A 21,011-nucleotide genomic window follows, 5' to 3' on the forward strand; every position below is an offset into this window, starting at 1 on the left:
TGGGGTAGTCAGGGCAAGTTTCTTGAAGGAGATACTAGTCAGCAGTCCTGAATGAAGTGCACTGAATAAGCAATGTGACCACCAGTTTTTATTTACTAGATTTAATTAAAGTGGGAGCCACCTCTTTTTTGAGATGGTTTTACCTTTCAGTGAGGGTATTTCACCATTGTAAGAAACTGTGGAAAATAGGAGAGTCCTTGTGTTTTTCACCCTCTAACAATTTAATAGAATAGAAATTGATAGGATAGAAATTCTTTGTTATTTAATAACATCTAAGTGTGGTCTTTAACCAATCAGGGACAATTGTTTGGTGTCAGAAACAAACAACATCACCAAGATTCATGTCAAGGAGCTTATTGCCTAGGTTTTCTTCTAAGAGTTTTATAGTATCAAGTTTTAAGTTCATTTCTGTAATCCATTTTAAATTGATTTTGTGTAGGATGTAATTTAGGGGTCCAGTTTATTTGTTAGCTTATAGTTATCCAATTTTCCAATTATCATTCCCATTATCTCAAAGAAGACTATCTTTTCTCCATTGAATATTTTTGTCTCCTTACATGTGTGGGTTTATTTCTAGGCCCTCTGTTTTGTTCCTTCAATCAATGTGTCTATTTTTTAATGTCAATACCATACTGTTTTGATTACTATAGCTTTGTAGTATAATTTGAAACAAGAAGTGTGATACTTCCAGTTTTGTTCTTCTTTCTCAGGGTTGCTGTGGCTGGTCATAGTATTTGGGGGTTCCATACTAATTTTAGGATTGTTTTTTCTACTTTGGTAGAAAGTAGTAAAAAATGCCTTTGGAATTTTCATAGGGATTGCAATGAATCTGTAGGTTGCTTTGGGTCATATGGGCATTTTAACAATACTGATTTTTCCAATGTGTGAACATGGAATATTTTCCTATTTATTTGGGTCTTCTTAATTTCTTTCATCAGTGACTTACAGTTTGCAGTGTTTGAATATTCTACCTCCTTCATTTAATTTATTCCTAGGTATTTTATTCTTTTTAATGCAAATGTAAATGGGGATTGTTTCCTTAATTTCTCTTTCTGATATTTCACCATTAGTTTATAGAAATGCAACTGTATTTGTATATTTCTGTATCCTTCATCTTTATTGCATTTATTAGTTCTAATAGTTTTGGGTGAAGTTTTTAGGGTTTTCTACATATAATATTACGCCATCTACCAGTAGAGACAATTTTACTGATTTTTTTCTGATTTGAGTGACTTTTATTTCTTGCCTGTTATTTTTTGATAGTGCTTACAGTACTATTTTGGATAAAAGTGATGAGAATGGACAAGGTTGTGTTATTTCTGATGCTAGAGAAAAAGCTTTCAGCTTTTCACCACTGAATATGATATTATCTGTGGGCTTGTCATTGACGGCCATTATAATGTTGAGGTTTTCCTGGTGGCTCAGATGGTAAAGAATCCACTTGCAAAGCAGGAGGCCTGGATTTTATCCCTGGGCTGGGAAGATCCCCTGGAGGAGGAAATGGCAAGCCACTCCAGTATTATTGTCTGGAGAATCCTGTGGACAGAGGAGTTTGGTGGGCTACAGTCTGTGGAGTCATGAAGAGTCAGACGCGACTGAGTAACTAAGCATGCAGGCTTGCACTTGTTCCCTCTGTACCCACTTTGTTGAGAATTTTTATCATAAATGAATGTCGAATTTTGTCACATGCTTTTTTCTACATCCATTGAGATAATCATATGATTTTTATCCTTTGTTTTGTTAATATGGTGTATCACATAGATCCTTGCATCTTTGGAATAAATCTCATTTGATTAAGGTATTTTATCCTTTTAATGTACTATCAAATTCAGTTTGCTAACATTTTGTTGAGAATTTTTTTGCATCTATGTTTATTGGGCATATTGGCCTGCTATTTTCTTTTCTTATAATGTCCTTGTCTGGTTTTGGTATCAGGATAAAGGTGGCCTAATAAAATGAGTATGAAAGTTGCCCTCCTCTTCCATTTATTTTGAAAGAGTTTGAGAAGGATCGGGTTAATTCTTCTTTAAATGTTTGGTAGAGTTTGCCATTGAAGCCATCTGGTCCTGTACTTTTTTGCATTGGGAATTTTGTTTTTGGTTTTACTAGTAATTTGGCTGTTAAGATTTTCTATTTCTTAATGATCTGTCTTGGTAGATTTATTTATCCCCTCTAGGTTGCCTAATTTGTGTATAATTGTTCATAGTAGTCTCTTATCCTTTGGGTGGTATCATTTGTAAGGTCTCTTCTTTCACTTCTAATTTGAGTCTTTTTTCGTTCCCCCTTGGTTTAGTCTAGTTAACAATTTGTCTATTTAACCTTTCAAGAAACAATCTTAGTTTCATTGGTCTTTTCTGTTGTCTTCTTAGTCACTATGTCATTCATTTCCACTCTGGTCTTTGTTATTTTCTTCCTTCTATTAACTTTGGGCTTAGTTTGTTCTTTTTTTCTGGTGCCTTGTGGTATAAAGTTAGGTTGTTTATTTAAGGTCTTTATTTTTTCTTAATGTAGGTATTTATTGCTATAAATTTTCCTCTTAGAACTGCTCTTACTACTTCCCACAGGTTTTTGTATTTGTGTTTCCATTTTCATTTGTCTCAAGATTTTATTTTTTTGATATATTCTTTGATTCATTGGTTGTTCAGGAGCCTGCTGTTTAATCTCCGTGCATTGGTGAATTTTCCGGTTTTCTTTTGGTAATTGATTTCTAAGTTCATACCATTGTGGTCAGAAAAGATGTGTGATATGATTTTAGTCTTCTTTAATTTATGAAGGTTTGTTTAGTGGCTTAATATATGCTCTATCCTGGAGAATGATCCATGTGTGTTTGAGAAATATATTCTGCTGCTGAATGGGATGTTCTATTAATAAATATCTGTTATGTCCATCTAGTCTAACATGTAATTTAAGTCCAGTGTTAACCTGCTGATTTCTGTCTGGATGATCTTTCCATTTTTGAAAGTGAGGTACTGAAGTTGCCTTCTATTATTGCATTGCTGTCTATTTATCCTTTCAGATCTATTAATATTTGCTTTCCATATTTAGATGCTCCTATGTTGGGTGCATACATATTTATACATGTTATATGTTCTTGATGAATTGATCTCTTTATCATTATGTAATGACTTTGTCTCTTATTATAGTCTTTGACTTTACACCTATTTTGTTTTAAATAAGCTACCCCAGCTTTCTTTTAGTTTCCATTTGCATAGGATATCTTTGTCCATCCCTTCACTTTCAGTATAGTGCCTGTGTGTGCGAAGTCATGTCTGATTCTCTGCCACCCCAGGGACTGCAGCCTGCCAGGCTCCTCCGTCCATGGGATTCTCCAGGCAAGAATACTGGAGTAGGTTGCCATTTCCTCCTTCAGTGGATCTTCCCCACTCAGAGATCGAGCCCAGATCTCCTGCATTGCAGGAAGATTCTTTACTGTCTGAGCCACCAGAGAAGCCCCACTTTCAACATATGTGTCCTTAAAGCTGAAGTGAGTCTTGTATGCAGAACATGGTTGGGGCTTGCTTTGTTTTTGTTTTTTTAGTAAACTCCATAGAGGATTGGATTGGCTGTCCAGCCAATAAGAAGTGAAATCAAGCAACTGTTCATTATGCTTCAGTGGGATTTGAGATAGAAAATACTTTCCACAAATACCCTACTTTAATTAAAGTTTAGCATTTCCCACACAAAGGAAATAAATGATAATGCATTATTATGAACTTGTCTGCTTAGATAAATAAAACCACACAATGGGAATTTTAAAAGGTTTTGTGAGAACCCATGAATTATTAGTCATCCCTTTTCCTTTATTTCTCTGGTAATGTTTGGAACATGCCCCCTCTCTTCATTTCTGGAATTAGATAGCAGGATTCTATAGCCTCCAATGGGCATGCTCTTTATTTATTTATTCTGAATTATTTTTTCCTGTGGCCTTGTCATTTTTACTTCATAGATTTGGAGGGACTGTTAGACCAAGTTAGACCAAGATTTGGCACTGTTATAAAGAGCAGAGTTGAGTGAGAATGTTAAGACTTTACATATGGTTTTCTAAGGCAGTGGAGCTGATCCTCTCTACTGTAATTTGGGAGGCAATGGAAAAGAGCTCCCTCTTTTTCTTTTTACTAGTGGATATATTCATTTAAATTTCATCCTTTAAAATACAAATATTTCAGTGAGGAGTAAAGCATGAATATTAATGTTCCAGATGGGACTAGAAAGGAATTTTGCCATCATTTAGTATAAAGGTTCTTAAAATGTATATCCCCTTAGTTTCTTTCAAGATCTCCATGTTGACATTGCAGTAAATGTGCAAAAGTAATGGTGAATGAAACTGCTGGCATCTTAAATTGAATAAGGGCAGTCTCACTCAATGATGCTGGTAGTCATATAGTCATCATTATGTACTTGAACCAAAATGCACACACATATACACGCATGTTAGCTTCACAAATGCCCCTGAAGCAGTAAAATCTATTTTATTGGATCTTGACTATGAGCTCATGTCTTTTTAATATTTTGTGTGATAAAGTGAAAAGTATACTTATGTTTGAGGTTACTGAAGAATGGTGGTCTCAGAGAAAAATACTTTTCTGATTGAGTTGAGTTGAACTAGCCATTTTTTTTCATGGAACAACTTAATTTTTCTCGAACAACCAAGAGACAAACTATGGTTATTCAGAATGCAGTGTTTGGCAGACATTTTCTCAAAAATAAATAAATAAATAAAAGAACAAAGCAAGCCTGCTTCTTTAAGGGAAACAACTGACAGTATTTATTACCAGTGATAAAATGTAAGCTTTCAAATGAAAATTAGAATTTTGGAAAACTTGTATTTGTCATCATAAGCTTGACAGCTTTCCAATATTTAAGGACTTTTTGGATGAGATTTGTGGTGATATTAACAAATATGATGTTTTGATATTATATAATAAAACATGTCAAAATATGGACGATCTGAATAACTCAATGGTCCTATATTTTGGAGATGGATGACCAGTATATGATGTTTCAAAATCACTGAGTTAAAAGATGCATTCAAAGTGCAATATAGAACACTGGATTTTAATGCAACTGAGTACGAAAAGTTTATTGGTATGGTTTCAGAGTCCACACAGTAATTAACCTTTAAGAAAGTATGTATGTTTGTTGAGCGTAGTGTGGTCCCAAAGAAGGATACTCACAATTATCACAACAGATTGGACACAGAATACAAGAATGCAGCTCTCTTCTGCTAAGCCAGAAACTCAAGAGATTTGCCAAAAGGCAAAGAAAATGCCATTCTTCTTACTAAATCTGTTTTGCTTCAGAACATACAGTGATTGTCATACAAATATGTTATTTATGTTGCTTGTAATGGCTTTATTTCTGTTATAATGAAAAAATGGATTTAAATTTCTCAGTTTAAATTTCTAAAGTCGTGATTATCATTAGATATAAGCCACATGAATACAGGGGGTGCTTTGTTTTTAAGAGTGTGGTAGTATCTTGAGACTGAAAAGTTTAAGAACTGTTGTTCTAAACCAATCTTCTGACTTTAAAAATGGGTAACAGAGGCCGTGAAGTGACTCATCCGCTGAACTGCAATTGTGACTAGGTCTTATTTCTGCTTCTCTGGTGGCTCAGATGGTAAAGAATCTGCCTACAGTGCAGGAGACCTGGGTTCAATCCCTGGGTTGAGAAGATCCCCTAGAGAAAGGAATGGCAACCCATTCCAGTATATTTGCCTGGAGAACCCCATGGACAGAGGAACCTGGTGGGCTACAGTCCATGGGGTTGCAAAGAGTCAGACATGACTAGGTGACTACACTTTCTTTCATTTTCCTATTTCTTTTTTTTTTTTTTTTAAATCTTTAATTCTTACATGCATTCCCAAACATGAACCCCCTCCACCTCCCTCCCCATAACATCTTTCTGGGTCATCCCCATGCACCAGCCCCAAGCATGCTGCATCCTGCGTCAGACATAGACTGGCGATTCAATTCACATGATAGTATACATGTTAGAATGTCATTCTCCCACATCATCCCACCCTCTCCCTCTCCCTCTGAGTCCAAAAGTCCGTTATACACATCTGTGTCTCTTTCCCTGTCTTGCATACAGGGTCGTCATTGCCATCTTCCTAAATTCCATATATATGTGTTAGTATACTGTATTGGTGTTTTTCTTTCTGGCTTACTTCACTCTGTATAATCGGCTCCAGTTTCATCCATCTCATCAGAACTGATTCAAATGAATTCTTTTAACGGCTGAGTAATACTCCATTGTGTATATGTACCACAGCTTTCTTATCCATTCATCTGCTGATGGACATCTAGGTTATTTCCATGTCCTGGCTATTATAAACAGTGCTGCGATGAACATTGGGGTACATGTGTCTCTTTCAATTCTGGTTTCCTCGGTGTGTATGCCCAGCAGTGGGATTGCCACGTCCAATATTTTCATTGTTTGTTTTTCCCCTACTACACACTACTACCATGACTGCCTTCGGGAGAAGGGAAGCCACTCTCTAATGAGAAAGCTGGGTGGGAGCATATTCTTGGAGGTCAACTGGGGTAGGGCTTTCTTACCACCTGGGAACAAGAGGCCAGAGGGTCTCTTTCAGGCACTGGTGCCTCCATCCGCAGAGATGTGTGCTGGGAGGAGATGAGGCAGTGCGAGTGAAGGAAGAACCGCACCTGCTCCCAACTTTATTCCTCTTGTCCCAGAATACGATGAACTTTCCCTTGTCTTTCCCTCCAGGGAGTTTGCACGTTGGAAAGTGAACAACCTGGCTCTGGAAAGGAAGGACTTCTTTAGTTTGCCACTGCCTCTTGCCCCAGAGTTTATCCGGAACATACGCCTCCTGGGAAGGAGACCCAACCTGCAACAGGTCACCGAAAACCTGATCAAAAAGTATGGCACTCACTTCCTACTTTCTGCCACCCTCGGAGGTAAGCAGTACCTTGATCTACCATCCTACACTCGCTGGTTGCCAGACCATCGGAAATAGCTTTCTAACACCTGTTGACTACAGCTTCGACATTCTTCCTGGATCTTGTATCCTTCCTGTCAATTTTTTGACTGGGACATGTTCTCATCTCATGTTCTCACTGCATGTGTCAACAGTGTAATCTCTTGACATCCAATTTCATTGCCAGAACATGGCTCTTTGCCTTTAAGCATCCTCCTGGGGAGGAGTTTGTGGGGTAAGGAGGTTGGGGGACAGACGTCTACTAAGCACTTGCCAGCAGGGGACGCTCCCAGTTTTCTTTTGACTGAGCCGTCTAACCCTGAAGTTTCTCCATATCCTAATATTGGCTGTGGCTATAGTAGTCAGTATATGTGCTCAGTCGTGTCCAATGTTTGTGACTGCGTGGACTGTAGCCTGCCAAGCTCCTCTGTCCATGGGATTCTATAGGCAAGAATACTGGAATGAGTAGCCATTTCCTCCTCCAGGGGATCTTCCCAACCCAGGAATTGAACTCGCATCTCCTGCATGGCAGCCCAGGTGGCACTAGTGGTAAAGAACCAGCCTGCCAATGCAGGAGATGTAAGAGACCCGGGTTCAATCCCTGGGTCGGGAAGATCCTCTGGAGGAGGAAAATGGCAACCCACTCCAGTATTCTTATCCAGGGACAGAGGAGCCTGCCTGGCTACTGTCCACAGGGTCACACAGAGTTGGACACGACTGAAGCGACTTAGCACCCATGCACTCCTGCATTGCAGGTGGACTCTTTATCATCTGAACCACCAGGGAAGCCCAGACACATAGGCAAAAAAGTAAATGTTCATTACGTTCCTGATCTCTCTGCTTCCGCTCTGTAGAGACTACTAACCAGCCAAACAGATTCCAATGATTCTGGGCTGGATGGAGGCAAAGGTGGGGTGGTACAACCTCTGGCTAGGACCCAGAGCAGAATTGAGAGCTGGAAAGAGGCAGAGTTCTCTCTGTCCTGGAAAGAAGAAAGCAGGCTTTATTATAACATTTAGCTCACTCTCTTATGCACTACAAAGGAACACTCCAAGGGTTCAGGCCAGCTGCTGACATGTCGTAGGTGTTGAGCATTTGAGGGGGAGAAGGGAGGGTGAGCTTCAAGGCTTTTGCCCTTTCTTAGGGAGCAGAAATATCCATGGTGATTCTTTATAAACAACTTGAGAGAGAGAATTTTATCTTCCCCATAGAGGTAGATTGCCTGAGACAGAGATCAATAGAGGATGTTAAATGAATGAGCTGGAGGGGTGGGGGATGAGCTTTGGGAGATTACAGAAGTGAGGAGGAGGAGGCTGGCCTCTCAGGCAGTAGTGCCCTTATCCTGTGGTGCAGTCTGATGAGAGTGTTCTGAGCATGGTACAGATGGGAAAAGGCTGTCAGCAGGGGCCACAGGCTCCCTCTTAGCTTAGTCTGAGGGTTTCACATTCTTATGGGTAGGGGCTCGGGGAGCTGAAGCCCTCACCAGGACGCCCATGTTGTTTGCTGTAGGAGAAGAGTCCCTGACCATCTTTGTGGACAAGCGGAAACTGAGCCGGAAGTCAGAGACGGCAGGAAGTGCCTCTGTGATCGGGGGCAGTGGGAACAGCTCCGCCGTGTCCCTGGAGACCCTGCACCAGCTGGCAGCCTCCTACTTCATCGACAGAGAGAGCACTCTGCGGCGGCTGCACCACATCCAGATAGCCACGGGGGCCATCAAGGTAAGGGCCTGAGAGGTCCTGGGAGAGGCAGGCAGAGATACCAGGCGGAGGCCTGGGTCTTTGCCAGCTCTACCTTAGCCAGGCCTGACTGAGGGTAGTGGGAAAGCAGCTTTCTGATGTGGGCACATCCCTAAACCAGCCCTGAAGTCTGAGCAGGCGTTTCCTTCTGCAGCAAACAGCTACATGGTATCTTCCCTAAGGCAGGCTCCAGCTGAGGGAACCTCAGTGAAAGGCAACCAGGGCCACTGCTTTCCAGAGGTCACATTGTAGCGGGGGAATGAACATAATAAACTTGTAAAAATCAGCAAAGTCATTCCAGGTTATGATATAAGGGGAAAACTGAGTCATAGGTACAGATTTCCTGAGGCGAGAGGGGCAGGGGGAGGGCACTTGGGGTTTAGACTGGGGTCTGAATCCTTAGAAGCCAGCTGTGTGTAGATCTGAGGGAAAGGTGTTCAGGAAGGGGGAATGGTATGTGCTAAGGCACTGAGGTAGGAACCAGTGTGGTGCCATGGTGAAACCCAGGACTGTCGTGACTGCAGAGAGGTGAGCAAGAAAGATGCTGGTGCAAGACGACGTTCAGAGGTAGGCTGGAGCGGCTCACATGGAGCCAAAGCACAGTAGAAAACAAGCAGAGGAGTGATGGGGTTTCATGTGTTTGAAAAGCTTAATATTTCCTGTGATTTAAATAACTATAACGTCCCTCCCATGTTCTCTAGAAGATTTCTAGGACAGTTCGTGTTGTATAAGGGAAGAGTAGTAATGATACTTGGGATCACTGGAGATTCTACTTCTAAATATCAAGTGAGGCTCTTGAGAATCAATCTTATTTTCTGCTTTTATCCCACCCAAGACTCACAAGGAAGTTTTGTTCATTCATTCATTCATTCAATAAGTATTTGGAAATTTTTAAATGTTATATTGTAGTTGATTCACAGTGTTGTATTAGTGTCAGGTGTACAGCAAAGTGATTTAGTTATACACATTCATATATCTATTCTTTTTCAGATCCTTTTCCCATATAAGTTATTCCAGAGTATTGAGTAGAGCTCCTTGTGCCATTCAGCTGGTCCTCTTTGGCTATCTGTTTTACATACAGCAATTTGCATATGCCAATCTCAACCTTATTGAACACCTATTATGTGTCAGGCACTCTTCTGGGTACACTGAGAATCCAAAAGTGAGTTACAACATATAAGGTCCCTCCCCTCATGAAGCTGAAATCCTAGTGGTGGAGACATAATTAAACACATAGACAATGTCAGGTGGGATTATTGGTAGAAAGACGCAAAGTTGGGAAAGAGTATAGAGGGTGATGGGAACATGGTGCTTTAGGGAAGACCAGATCAGAGATATGAGTGAAGTGAGGGCATGAGTCACAAGGGTATCTTGAGTGACTACATTCAGGACAGAGCAGGGAGGGAGTGCCACTGCCCTGAAGTGGGAGTCTGCTTGGTATGATCCAGGAGCACCCGTCTAGGTGGGGTGGAGTCAGAGGCGTGAAGGGGCAGATCATGAGGGCATTGCTGATGAGAGAAGGGGGTTCCTGGAGCCCCGTGTACCCATTACTGCACTGGCCAAGATGAACAGCAGTGACTTGGATGAAGGTGGTGCAATAGTGCTGATGTGAAGTTCCCAGGTTCATGTTATACTTGATGGTAGAGCCTACCCAGGATTAGCTAAGAAACTGGAAGAAAGGAGTCAAGATTAACCACACGACTTTTGGCCTGAGTAACATGATGAACAGTGATTTCGTTAACTGAGATAACACTGGGATGAGGTGCCAATCTGAAAGAAATGAGAAGTCAAGAGTTCAGTTTTAGACATACTGGATTTGACATTCCTATTAGATATCTAACAGGCAATTGGCTATACACACCAGGATTTCAAGAGAAAGGTCGATATTGGAGATGTAAGTTTGGCATGCAAACTTACATCCACATGTGTGGTTGGTATTTAAAACTATAGGAAAGGATGAAATGAGATCACTTGAGGACTGAATGCTGCTAATAAACTGGACCTAGGGCTTTGGATCATGAAGTACATCAGTTGTCAGCAATGGGCTAAATGAGGAGGATTCAACAAAGGAAGCTGAGACAGAGCGTAAAGGTAAGAAGAGAACCAAAGTTGGATTACAAAGCCATGTGAAGAAAGGGCTTTACAAAAGAAGGAGCAGGCAACTTGAGCAGTCAGATTGCAAATATGACCTTCAACTTGGCAATGTGGAGGTAACTAGTAACCTAGATAAAAGTAGTTTCAGTGGCATGAAAGGTATAAAAGGCTGAGTGGAGAAGGTTCAATAGAGAGAGTGGAGTAAGCATTAGAATCGTGGAGACAATCCTTTAAAAGTTTTGCTATAAAGGCAAATAGAAAAATAGGTGATAGCTGGAGAGTGATGTGGGATCAAGGGAGCTTGTGTTTTTGTTTTAAAAATGGGAGATAGGCCAAGATATTGGTATGTTAATTACAATGACTCAGTAGAGAAGGGGGAAATCATGGTGTGGGAGATAGGAGATGATTGCAGAAGCAATTGAAGAGGTGAGAGAGGTGGTTACTCCAGGCATGAGTGGCGTGGCAGGTCTCACATAGGAGCACAGACACGTCATCCTTTGTAGCACAAGGCAGTACAGAGAACACAGCATACATGCAGCGAGATGACAGATGTGATGGTGGGAGGATATGGATATTCTCTTCCAATTTATTCCATTTCCTTGATGAAACAAGCAAAGTCCATGGCTAAATGGAAGAAGGAATTGCTGAGAAAAGAATGTATGAAATTGTTTTTTCAGAGAGTTAAAGTTATCAATTGACTAGATAAATGGAGCCAATTGTTGAGGGGCACAGAAGGCCCATTCGAGGCCCATGGTCACAATTATTACATGAGGCCAGTCAGCAGAGTTGTGAGTTTTATCAGCTATATTCAGCCCTTCATGTTCAGACAAGCATGAGATAGATGGAGAGTTGAATTAAACTAAGATGTGTGTGTGTGTGTGTGTGTGTGTGTGTGTGTGTGTGTGTGTGTATGTGTATGTGTATAAGATGAAAGAAAAAATAGGCAAGAGAGATGAGAGTATATAGAAAAGAGTGATTACAGTGATGGATCAAGCGATTTGAAACCATTAGGGGATGATAGAAACTGAAAAGTTGACTAGGTCAAAAGACTGGAAGTCTAAATAGGTTTGATGACTTGTTACAGGGAAGAGACTAGAGGCGGTACAAGTGTGTGATGTTTAATATAGCAGTTACAGAGGGTCAGGTTCTGGGGCACGACCATAGGCATGGGAGGCCAAGATGCGGTTCACTGGAGGACAAGATGAGGTGGGCAGGGAAGGGTATTAAGGGATCACCTACATGGATGCTGAAGTCATCAGGAATGATTCACATCTGTTTGTGGTAAGAAAGATGGTGATAAGCAAGCTCAGCTCAGCTCAGTTCAGTTCAGTCGCTCAGTCATGTCTGACTCTTTGTGACCCCATGAATCGCAGCATGCCAGGCCTCCCTGTCCATCACCAACTCCCAGAGTTCACTCAGACTCCTGTCCATCGAGTCCATGATGCCATCCAGCCATCTCATCCTCGGTCATCCCTTTCTCCTACTGCCCCCAATCCTTCCCAGCATCAGAGTCTTTTCCAATGAGTCAACTTTTCGCATGAGGTGGCCAAAGTATTGGAGTTTCAGCTTTAGCATCATTCCCTCCAGAGAAATCCCAGGGCTGATCTCCTTCAGAATGGACTGGTTGGATCTCCTTGCAGTCCAAGGGACTCTCAAGAGTATTCTCCAACACCACAGTTCAAATGCATCAATTCTTCAGCGCTCAGCCTTCTTCACAGTCCAACTCTCACATCCATACATGACCACAGGAAAAACCATAGCCTTGACTAGACGGACCTTAGTCGGCAAAGTAATGTCTCTGCTTTTGAATATGCTATCTAGGTTGGTCATAAGTTTTCTTCCAAGGAGTAAGCATCTTTTAATTTCATGGCTGCAGTCACCATCTGCGGTGATTTTGGAGCCCAAAAAATAAAGTCTGACACTGTTTCCACTGTTTCCCCATCTATTTCCCATGAAGTGAGATAAGCAAGCTAAACTCTGAAAATCCTTAGTGAGGGAGAGGGAGTAACAAGAAAAATAGACCGTGACATGGAGGGGTAGTGAATGATAGTCCTGAGGGTTCTGACTTCAGAGGGGCCAGAGAAGGTTAGACAGGAAAGAGGACCATTGATCCTAGAGAAGACTGGGGGGGAAGACACGTCCTCAGAAGCTGCTAAGTTGTGCTTAGGACAAAAAGGTAAGGCAGACTCTTGAGAAAAGATTGAGGTTATAGATGTTCTTGCTGAGGACTGATCATGAGATTCAGAGGGCATGATGGACCATAAGTGGAGAGGGAGGGGTCAGGTTAGGGGACGTCCAGGGTCTGGGGTGAGAGTCTGAGAGAGGAGGAAGATGGATGTTCAGGCAGACTTCAGGCCAGACATTTTGGAGGCTGGTATCTTAGCTTAAACTGATGAAAGATGGACTGTAATAGCACGGAGTGGGTTTTACTAAGAAGACAGGACTATATAGAAGCCTCCTCTCTCTTCAGCCCTCTAGTGGGCTGTGTTAAAGTTGAAGAAGAACTTGTCTTATCCATGCATGAAAGGTAGGCCTAGATGAATAGCTCCATGGTCCCATTAATGTCCCTTTCTAGCCTTTGACCTGACCAACTTTTCTCTTTCTATCATTCCTCTAGGGCCTCGTTGCCCATCTTAGATCTCTAGATCCATCACTAGAATCACTCCCTTGCATGTAGTATCTTCAGCTCACTCATTGCCTCCTCTCTATGTGCATGGCCATTCAGAATGTCATCAACTCTTACCTGATTTTCTTGCATAATTAGTCTTCCCATCCTCATTCTCTACTCTGCTCCCTGATTCATCATCTCTGCTGCTTGCATGAGTACAAATCATATCCTTCCACTGCTTAAAATCCTTCAGTGGTTGGCTCAAAACCTCAGGGAGGCAGTGTGATGCACGGGAAAGAACCCAAGAGTCTGAGCTCAGCTCATGGCAAGGCTTTGAACAACTTATCAAACTTCTCTGAGCCCCAATTAGTTCCTTCTAAAATCATTGAACAATTAGAATAATTTCTACTGTGAAGGATTTCTGGGAAGATCTAGTAAGAAAATATATAGAAAGCATGAGCAACTGGACCTTGAAAAGGAATAATTCTTCTGCTTAACAAGATGGGACCTGCACCCTGGCTCCTGTTACAACCCTTCACTTACCATTTATACCATTCTCTTGTGTCTCCCTTCCCCAGCACCTGCTCTTTTTTGCTTGCAATAGTTGTCTGTTTACCTGAGTGGCTTTTCCTACCCCTTCTTTGTTTGGCTCAAAAAGGTAACTCTTGAAGCCATTCTGACTCCCAAGGTAGTTAAATGCCCCTCTTCGGTATTTCAAGCATGCCTTCTTTATAGGGGTTGTCATTTGAACTGAGTGCTTATTAACAAGAGGACCTCTGAGACTCTGAGGTCCTTATGGGAGGGACTGGATCTTAGGCATCTTCGGTTCCCAGTAGAAGTACAGAGCTTGCCACATTATGGGTCATGAATCAAGGTTTGTTGGGTGAATGAGTCATGGACCCTACTTTTCACAAAGGCTGGGCTCTTCTCAGTGTATATGCAACTGCATGTAAGCATGTTCAGTTGAAAGAAAAAGGTAGCTTGAATGTCAGGATTGTCTGTTAAGAGGATTCTGGTGAAGGATAACAGAGCTCTTAAGAACAAGACACTGGATCCAGTGTAGACCCATGGGCATCGTAAAAGGACAGTAATACCCCCAAGATGCTCTGTTTCTTGTTGTAACACATCTCTACATCGTCATCTCTACCTGCTTCATCTTCCTGCTTCTCTAGTTCAAGTTCTTTCCTCTGTTTATTCTAGACTTTCTGTATACCAGGGACTTCAGCCTGCATTTAGCTTTGTCTTGCTCTGAAGCTGGCCCTGGCTGAATGTTACCTTTTTGTTTTGTCTCAGCCAGTGCCATCAGGACAGAGACCCCTCTCTTGTTCATTGTGGCAGTCTCAGTTCCTGGTACATAGTAGGTGCTTTAGTTACTCTGAATTTCATAAGTCTCCATAATCACCCCTTAAGTTTCCCCTCCCCTGCCCAGTATCCTAGTTCTGAATTCCCCAGAGAAAGAACCTGGTTCAGGATCCACCTTAGTCCAGCACAAAGACTGGGGGTTATGTAATCTCAGCCATGGCTTCCTGGACTCACCTTTTTAGCAAGGACTGTGGGTGACAGTAAGAGGTGGGCAGGAACTCATATCCTGCCCACCTGTTATAGCACCTGTAGATGCACGTCCTAGAACTAGAGTCACTGTCCATCTCCTCCAAAGAGGGGCCACCATCTTTAGAAGCCTATTCTTGGAATTCCTCAGTCACAGGTGGGAAAATGACTGTTCAGCTTCCACTGGGCTTCTTGACCTGGAGTTATTTCTGTTTGGGAGCACCATGGGTGCTCCCCATGGGCTATATAGTTCAGAGAACCATGAAAAACAAGGCATTTAGTGTCTTATTCCACCTCTCAGTATAACCCACAATCCTTGCTAAAGGGCATACCCTAGACCCTAGAGAGCAAAGGGAGGTGTTGGCATCCCATCCCATGGCTCTGCTCCCTCCATATGGTTGACCTGGCCATTCCATCCTGATAGTAATGGTGTCCCACCGGAGACCACCTCTTTGCTTTAACACACAGCACTTGCAAATCCAGACAGCACCCCCTGCACCCTGCCACCACAGTAGCACACCCTTGCGAGCTCAGACTCTGCTGCTGGTGCTGCAGCCCCTGCCACATGCTTCCTCTACTGAAGGCTGCTTTACAGGGGATGAGCTGGCTTCCAGCACAGTCAGTATTCTGGGTGGAGGTAGGTGGGGGTGAGGGGGTCTGTCCACCTGCTCAACTTTGGTGAAGGAAAAACCCTTGAGTAAATCTGCCGGTTTCTTGTTTCTCTAAGCAAGGCCGCTCTTACTTTCTACCCTTTGTTAGCAACTTCTTTCCACTAATGGCAAGAAAGAGGCACCCTACTCCCTTTTGTTAATCCAACACATGCCCGAGACCCCACTGAACACCCGCTCTGGTGCAAGGTTTGCCCTGGGCAGTACGTATCTCTGTTACGGGACATGTCGCATCAGACTGCAGCTGTTTGTACGCCTGTCTCCACCTCCCCACACACAACATCGGGGCTTAGGCAGCAGGGACTGTCACACGCATACAGTTTCAAGTCTCTTCACAGTGTTGGGTGTGTGGTGAGACACTCCCTAAAATGCCTGATAGGGGATGGCAGGCTATCTGGTTTAACAGGAGACGAACTTCCTCAAGTGAGAAGACCAGGGACTGGGTTTCAGCCTTGATATTTACTATTCCTGTGACCTTGAGACGTTAGTTATTAAACTTCATGACCTGGGTTTACCAACTATTTGACTCACCTGCACAGGACTAAGATTCAGCTGACTTGGCCACCATACAGCGTGGTGAGTCATCTTCACGTGGTCTGCTATGTGCCGCTCTAACCACCTTTATCCCTCGCCTGGAACCCCAGGATCTCCCCAGATAGTAACGAGAGGACTGATGCACCTTGGGATCACTGCACCTCACTATAGCCTTATAGCTGACACCTCTTCTGATTAGTGAGCACACCCCTGTCTTCCCTGCTGATACACACTGTGAATAACATATTGTGAATATCACCCCTTACTCCACTGTAGGATCGGGTAACACCAAATGATATGATTTACATGAAAACACTTTGCAAACTGGAAAGGGCTGGATATAGATTCATCCTATTCATAATTCCTGGGGAGGGGTAAAAGCCCAGAAGAGGGCAGGGGCATATTGTGTAGTTGTAGTTCATGTTTGCATGCTAAGTCGCTGCTGCTACTGCTGCTAAGTCACCTCAGTTGTGTCCAACTCTGCCTGACCCCATAGACGGCAGCCCATCAAGCTCCCCCATTCCTGGGATTCTCCAGGCAAGAACACTGGAGTGGGTTGCCATTTCCTTCTCCAACACATGAAAGTGAAAAGTGAAAGTGAAGTTGCTCAGTCGTGTCCGACTTTCAGCAACACCATGGACTGTAGCTCACCAGGCTCCTCTGTCCATGGGATTTTCCAGGCAAGAGTACTGGAGTGGGGTGCCATTGCCTTCTCCGCTAAGTCACTGCAGTCGTGTCTAACTCTTTGCAGACACTGTGGACTGTAACCTTCCAGGCTCCTGTGTCCTAGAGATTCTCCAGGCAAGAATATCAGAGTTGGTTGCCAAGTCCTCCTCCAGGGGATCTTCCCCATCCAGGAACTGAACCTGTACCTCTTCTGTCTCCTGCACTGGCAGGCAGGTTCTTTGTCACTAGCGCCACCTGGGAACCCCCAGTTGTGACTCACCATCTACTTAATTGAAGACTGAGGAAGGGATTGGTGGGGGGTCTGAGAGGCTCCTGAGCTGCCTGAAAAGAACCCCCACACAAGTTTGCATAGCCCTCAGGATGGCAAGAGGGAGCGGTTCTCATAAGCATCCTTAAATGACTTGTCCAGATTCCTGCCTGCAGCAGCAATTTGCAGCTCTTTGAATCCCACACACTCTCAGCCGTGCTTCTCTGGCCAGCCCTATCGCTCACAACTAGAAGCCCATTTTACTGGAGCTTAGCCGTGCAGCAAGCCAGCCCCCCCGCCCCACCAGGTAAGATGGGAGCAGCCAGAGGGTGAAGGGCAAGGGGAGGAGAGCAGGCTCACCCGAATGAGGCTTTGCACAATCCGGCATTTATGGAAAACTGGATGTGCTAATGAACCTGAGATCCATCAGGGCTTTCTGAAGGCAGGACGGTTTCTGTCAACAGACCAATTAGCACACAATTATTTTCTCTTTCTGAAAGCTTATCTGAGGCTTTCTTTGAGCTGCACTTTCCATTACCTCCGCCGGCCCTCTTTATAATCCACCAAAGCTGTCTGCCTCTTCTACAGGGAGAGACACAGGGTTTCCTGGACCAACCTGCCAGGAACTCTGGGACTTTCATCACTCCGCAGGTTCAGGGGTCCTTGGCTCATCCCGCTTGTCAAGTCAGTACTCAGGCACCATCTGCTAGAGGACCCGCTGCAGCTCCGCTCCTGCTTCGCCACCTCCTTGCTTCTCTGGTAGGTCAGAGGTGGCTCAGGGCAGAGGAGCCATGGAAAGGGCAATGACTCTGGGACCTGGTAAAACCTGAGTGAGCCTTCCTCACTCGTGGAGATCTGACTTGAATCATTCCCTCCAACAAGAAATGAGCAGGGGGATCACAGTTCCTGTCTCTTCCTTGTTCCCATCCTTGTGCGGCAATTAACAGAGAAGAGCTACACACACCCTTTCAATGACTCACCTAATTGACTGTTCTCTTTAGAACTGACCTTTGGCAATGGGCAAGTAAAGGTCAGAAAATTGCATGGGAGCCAGTCCTAGAATGTTGAACAGGATGGTGGTGGGGTTGGGGCAGATGAATCAGTGGTAGGGAGGGAGGGACAGGGGTGGAATGAAACAGCGGAAAGTTGCTGTGCTCTGTTCGCCCCCTTGGGAGCTGTCCTACTTCTGCATAAGATGTGTAGCTTTCTCCCTGCATGGACCCGATGCTGGTGAGTGTTCAACTCGGGAGTGGGTGGGTAGAAAAGCCAGTGCAGAACTCAGTGACAGTGTGGTGGCCAGCTTACCTGGAGGCGGGGATAGGCAAACCTCCCAAATACCACACACCCGCATCCCACTCTGTCTTTCAGCCCACCCCATTCCAAGAGAGACAGGCTTCCCCGAATAGCTGGGCTAGTCCTTGGCCACACCTCCTATAGGAATTTTTGCACCATATAGATAAAGAAAGCTTTACCTTGAAAAATTCTAGTTCTGCCTTCCCACTGCAGTAGCCAGTCACCAACTCACTCAATACAGAGACACTATTCAGCACCAAGTGCCCACCTGTGGAGGGAGGCAGGCTCATGTGTAACACTGGGATTATGTTAGTATAAACATGTTTCCACTTGTCTGTAAACTCCTTATGGTAGTGACCGGCTCACTGTGAGTTTTGGATTCTCCTGGAATATTTCATAAATGAATAAATGAGTGAATGAGTCAAATGAATCGTAGCCCTGCAGCTGACTGTGTGACCTTGAAGAAATCACTTAACCTATCTGGTCTTAATTGCCTCATCTGTAATCATAATATCTAAAGTCTTCTGATACAATGCATAAAAGAGATGACTCGTGAGAACCTACTATATAGCACAGGGAACTCTATCCAATGCTCTGCGGTGACTTAAATGGGAAAAGAAATCCAAAAAAGAGGGAATATGGGTATATGTATAGCAGATTCACTTTGCTGTACAGTAGAAATTAACACTGTAAACCAAATATATTCAAATGAAAAATAAAATAAGTCTATACAATTTGTCTTAGGCCTTGTTCACCTTCTGGAAAGAGGGTAGACCACTAAAATGTTTTGGATGAGCTGGTCTGTGGACACTTGTGTTTTAGAGTGATCTTGTCTACATGGGTTTAACTTCATTTTCTTGCATGCCCTCACAGGAGACACTGGGGCCAGGAACTGAAGTCTGAGGATTCAGAAGTCAAAATCCTATCTCATCTACTCAATAGCTCTGAGTCTTTGGGCCCAGAATCTTCCTAAACCTTGCATCTTTCCCTGAAACATGATAGTAGTGCGATCTGTCTCAGAGTTAGTTGAAGGTTAAATGGGACAATCTTGGAGGATGAGCTTGGCAGCTATAGAGGGGTTTCCTGCCTCTGTCATGGCCTTGATCCTATTCCCCATCCAGGCTGGGTCTTGCTGCTTCTCATGCACGGGGTCTATTGCTTGTCCTGTAGTCTTTCTCTTCCAATTCTCCTCTTTGCTCTTATCCTTTAAGATCAGTTTATGGATCACCTCCTCCATGAAGCCTTCTCATTCTACTTTAAGCAACGTTTTTTCCCTGCTCTCTCTTCACTGTATTAGCATCACACCGTCTCTCATTTACTCTGTTCCATGTGTAGTTTTCAGGACTAACTATACTGAATTCTCTTTAATGATGTCACTTACACTTTGGAATTCACTGTGATAACTGGCAGAGTGGCAGACACATTACATCTCACACTATCAAGCCCATATGTTGTAGATCATGCCGCCCCTTCTTTTTCTGAGAGTACTTCCCCTCCATTCTCTTCCTGTCCATATTTTAGTCATCTTGAAGGAACAACTCAGTTGCTCTCTCCTCTGAAATTCCTTCCCTTGCTTAGAACTGCGCTTTCCTCAGGGCTCATTATGACATGTTGCCTCTTCCCCACCTGGAGGTGTATCAATCAGTTGGATATGTACCTGTCTTCCCATAGGTTGTAACCTCCTGGAGGACACACAATATAACCTGTGCATCTTTGTGCCCACCTCTCCACCCCTCAAAGCCTGAAACATATGACTCACACACCCTCTAATTTATTGAGTACGTATTAGGTGTCAGCCACTGTATTAATTGCTGTTGACAACCTCATGAGCAAAGTGACTATGAGCTTACCTCTGTGGAGCCTTTCATGTGTGGAGGACTCAGGCTTTAAATACTTGCAGGAAAGGCTGGAAAACTCCAAGTCATCTGCTTGCTGCAGAGCAGAGGTGCCTGGAGCTAGGCGAGAAGGTCAGAGGTATCAGAGCCGACTTCCTTGAAGAACTCTGAGAAAGGCACTCTATGAATGTTTGATAAATTGCAGGGAATTGAACAGTGGCTGCCCAATAAATACCAGTTGATTGGTTGATTGATTGTTGGCAGAGCCTCTAGAGATCCTGAAAAGAAAAGGCCTCAGGTCCCCATCAGTCTTATTACATAATTATTTCAGTGCATTTAAAGCTCCCCATTTTTCATCTTATACTTTAAACATCAGGGAAAAACTGATAGTCCAACTTTATAATATTTTAAAATGACTCTGTGGTGTTTTGGAATATTACATAGCTATAAGAGATTATGTATATTTAATATACTTATTAAAATATGCAGTAAGCCCACGGCTGATTTTCTCTAAGGACGTCTCAGTGCCGAGGTGGGACTTAAATGTTTAATATTAATACTCATAACTCATATTTCTCTAGTGTGTTTCATCTTTGGGATCTCTAAAGCCTGTGAGCACCACATCAAGTGGCTACAGCTGGGCTGGCCAGCGGGCTGACAGCATCCGCATCTGGCCTCCGGTCTTCCTCTGGGGGAGGAGATGGGGGAACTCCAGTGTGGAGGCTCAGCTTCCTCTTCCTACACTGAGTTTCTTTTTTTCAGACACAAAGCCCCCCTGGCTTCTCTGACAGGCTTCCACTTCCAGACAGCTGCTGCTG

At 43.4% G+C, this 21,011-nt stretch overlaps 1 protein-coding gene across 1 annotated transcript in view; it reads left to right on the top strand.

The window, feature by feature from the left end:
* The window catches only part of BRINP2 (BMP/retinoic acid inducible neural specific 2), a 145,491-nt gene that overhangs the window by 114,518 nt on the left and 9,962 nt on the right, over window positions 1-21,011 (top strand). The window contains exons 3-4 of the mRNA XM_015099331.4: window positions 6,733-6,923; window positions 8,453-8,661. Coding sequence (XP_014954817.2) covers window positions 6,733-6,923; window positions 8,453-8,661 — 400 coding nt within the window. The remainder of the gene's footprint in view (window positions 1-6,732; window positions 6,924-8,452; window positions 8,662-21,011) is intronic.

The sequence above is a fragment of the Ovis aries genome, chromosome 12 (genome assembly GCF_016772045.2).
Source record: "Ovis aries strain OAR_USU_Benz2616 breed Rambouillet chromosome 12, ARS-UI_Ramb_v3.0, whole genome shotgun sequence".
Lineage (NCBI taxonomy): Eukaryota > Metazoa > Chordata > Mammalia > Artiodactyla > Bovidae > Ovis > Ovis aries.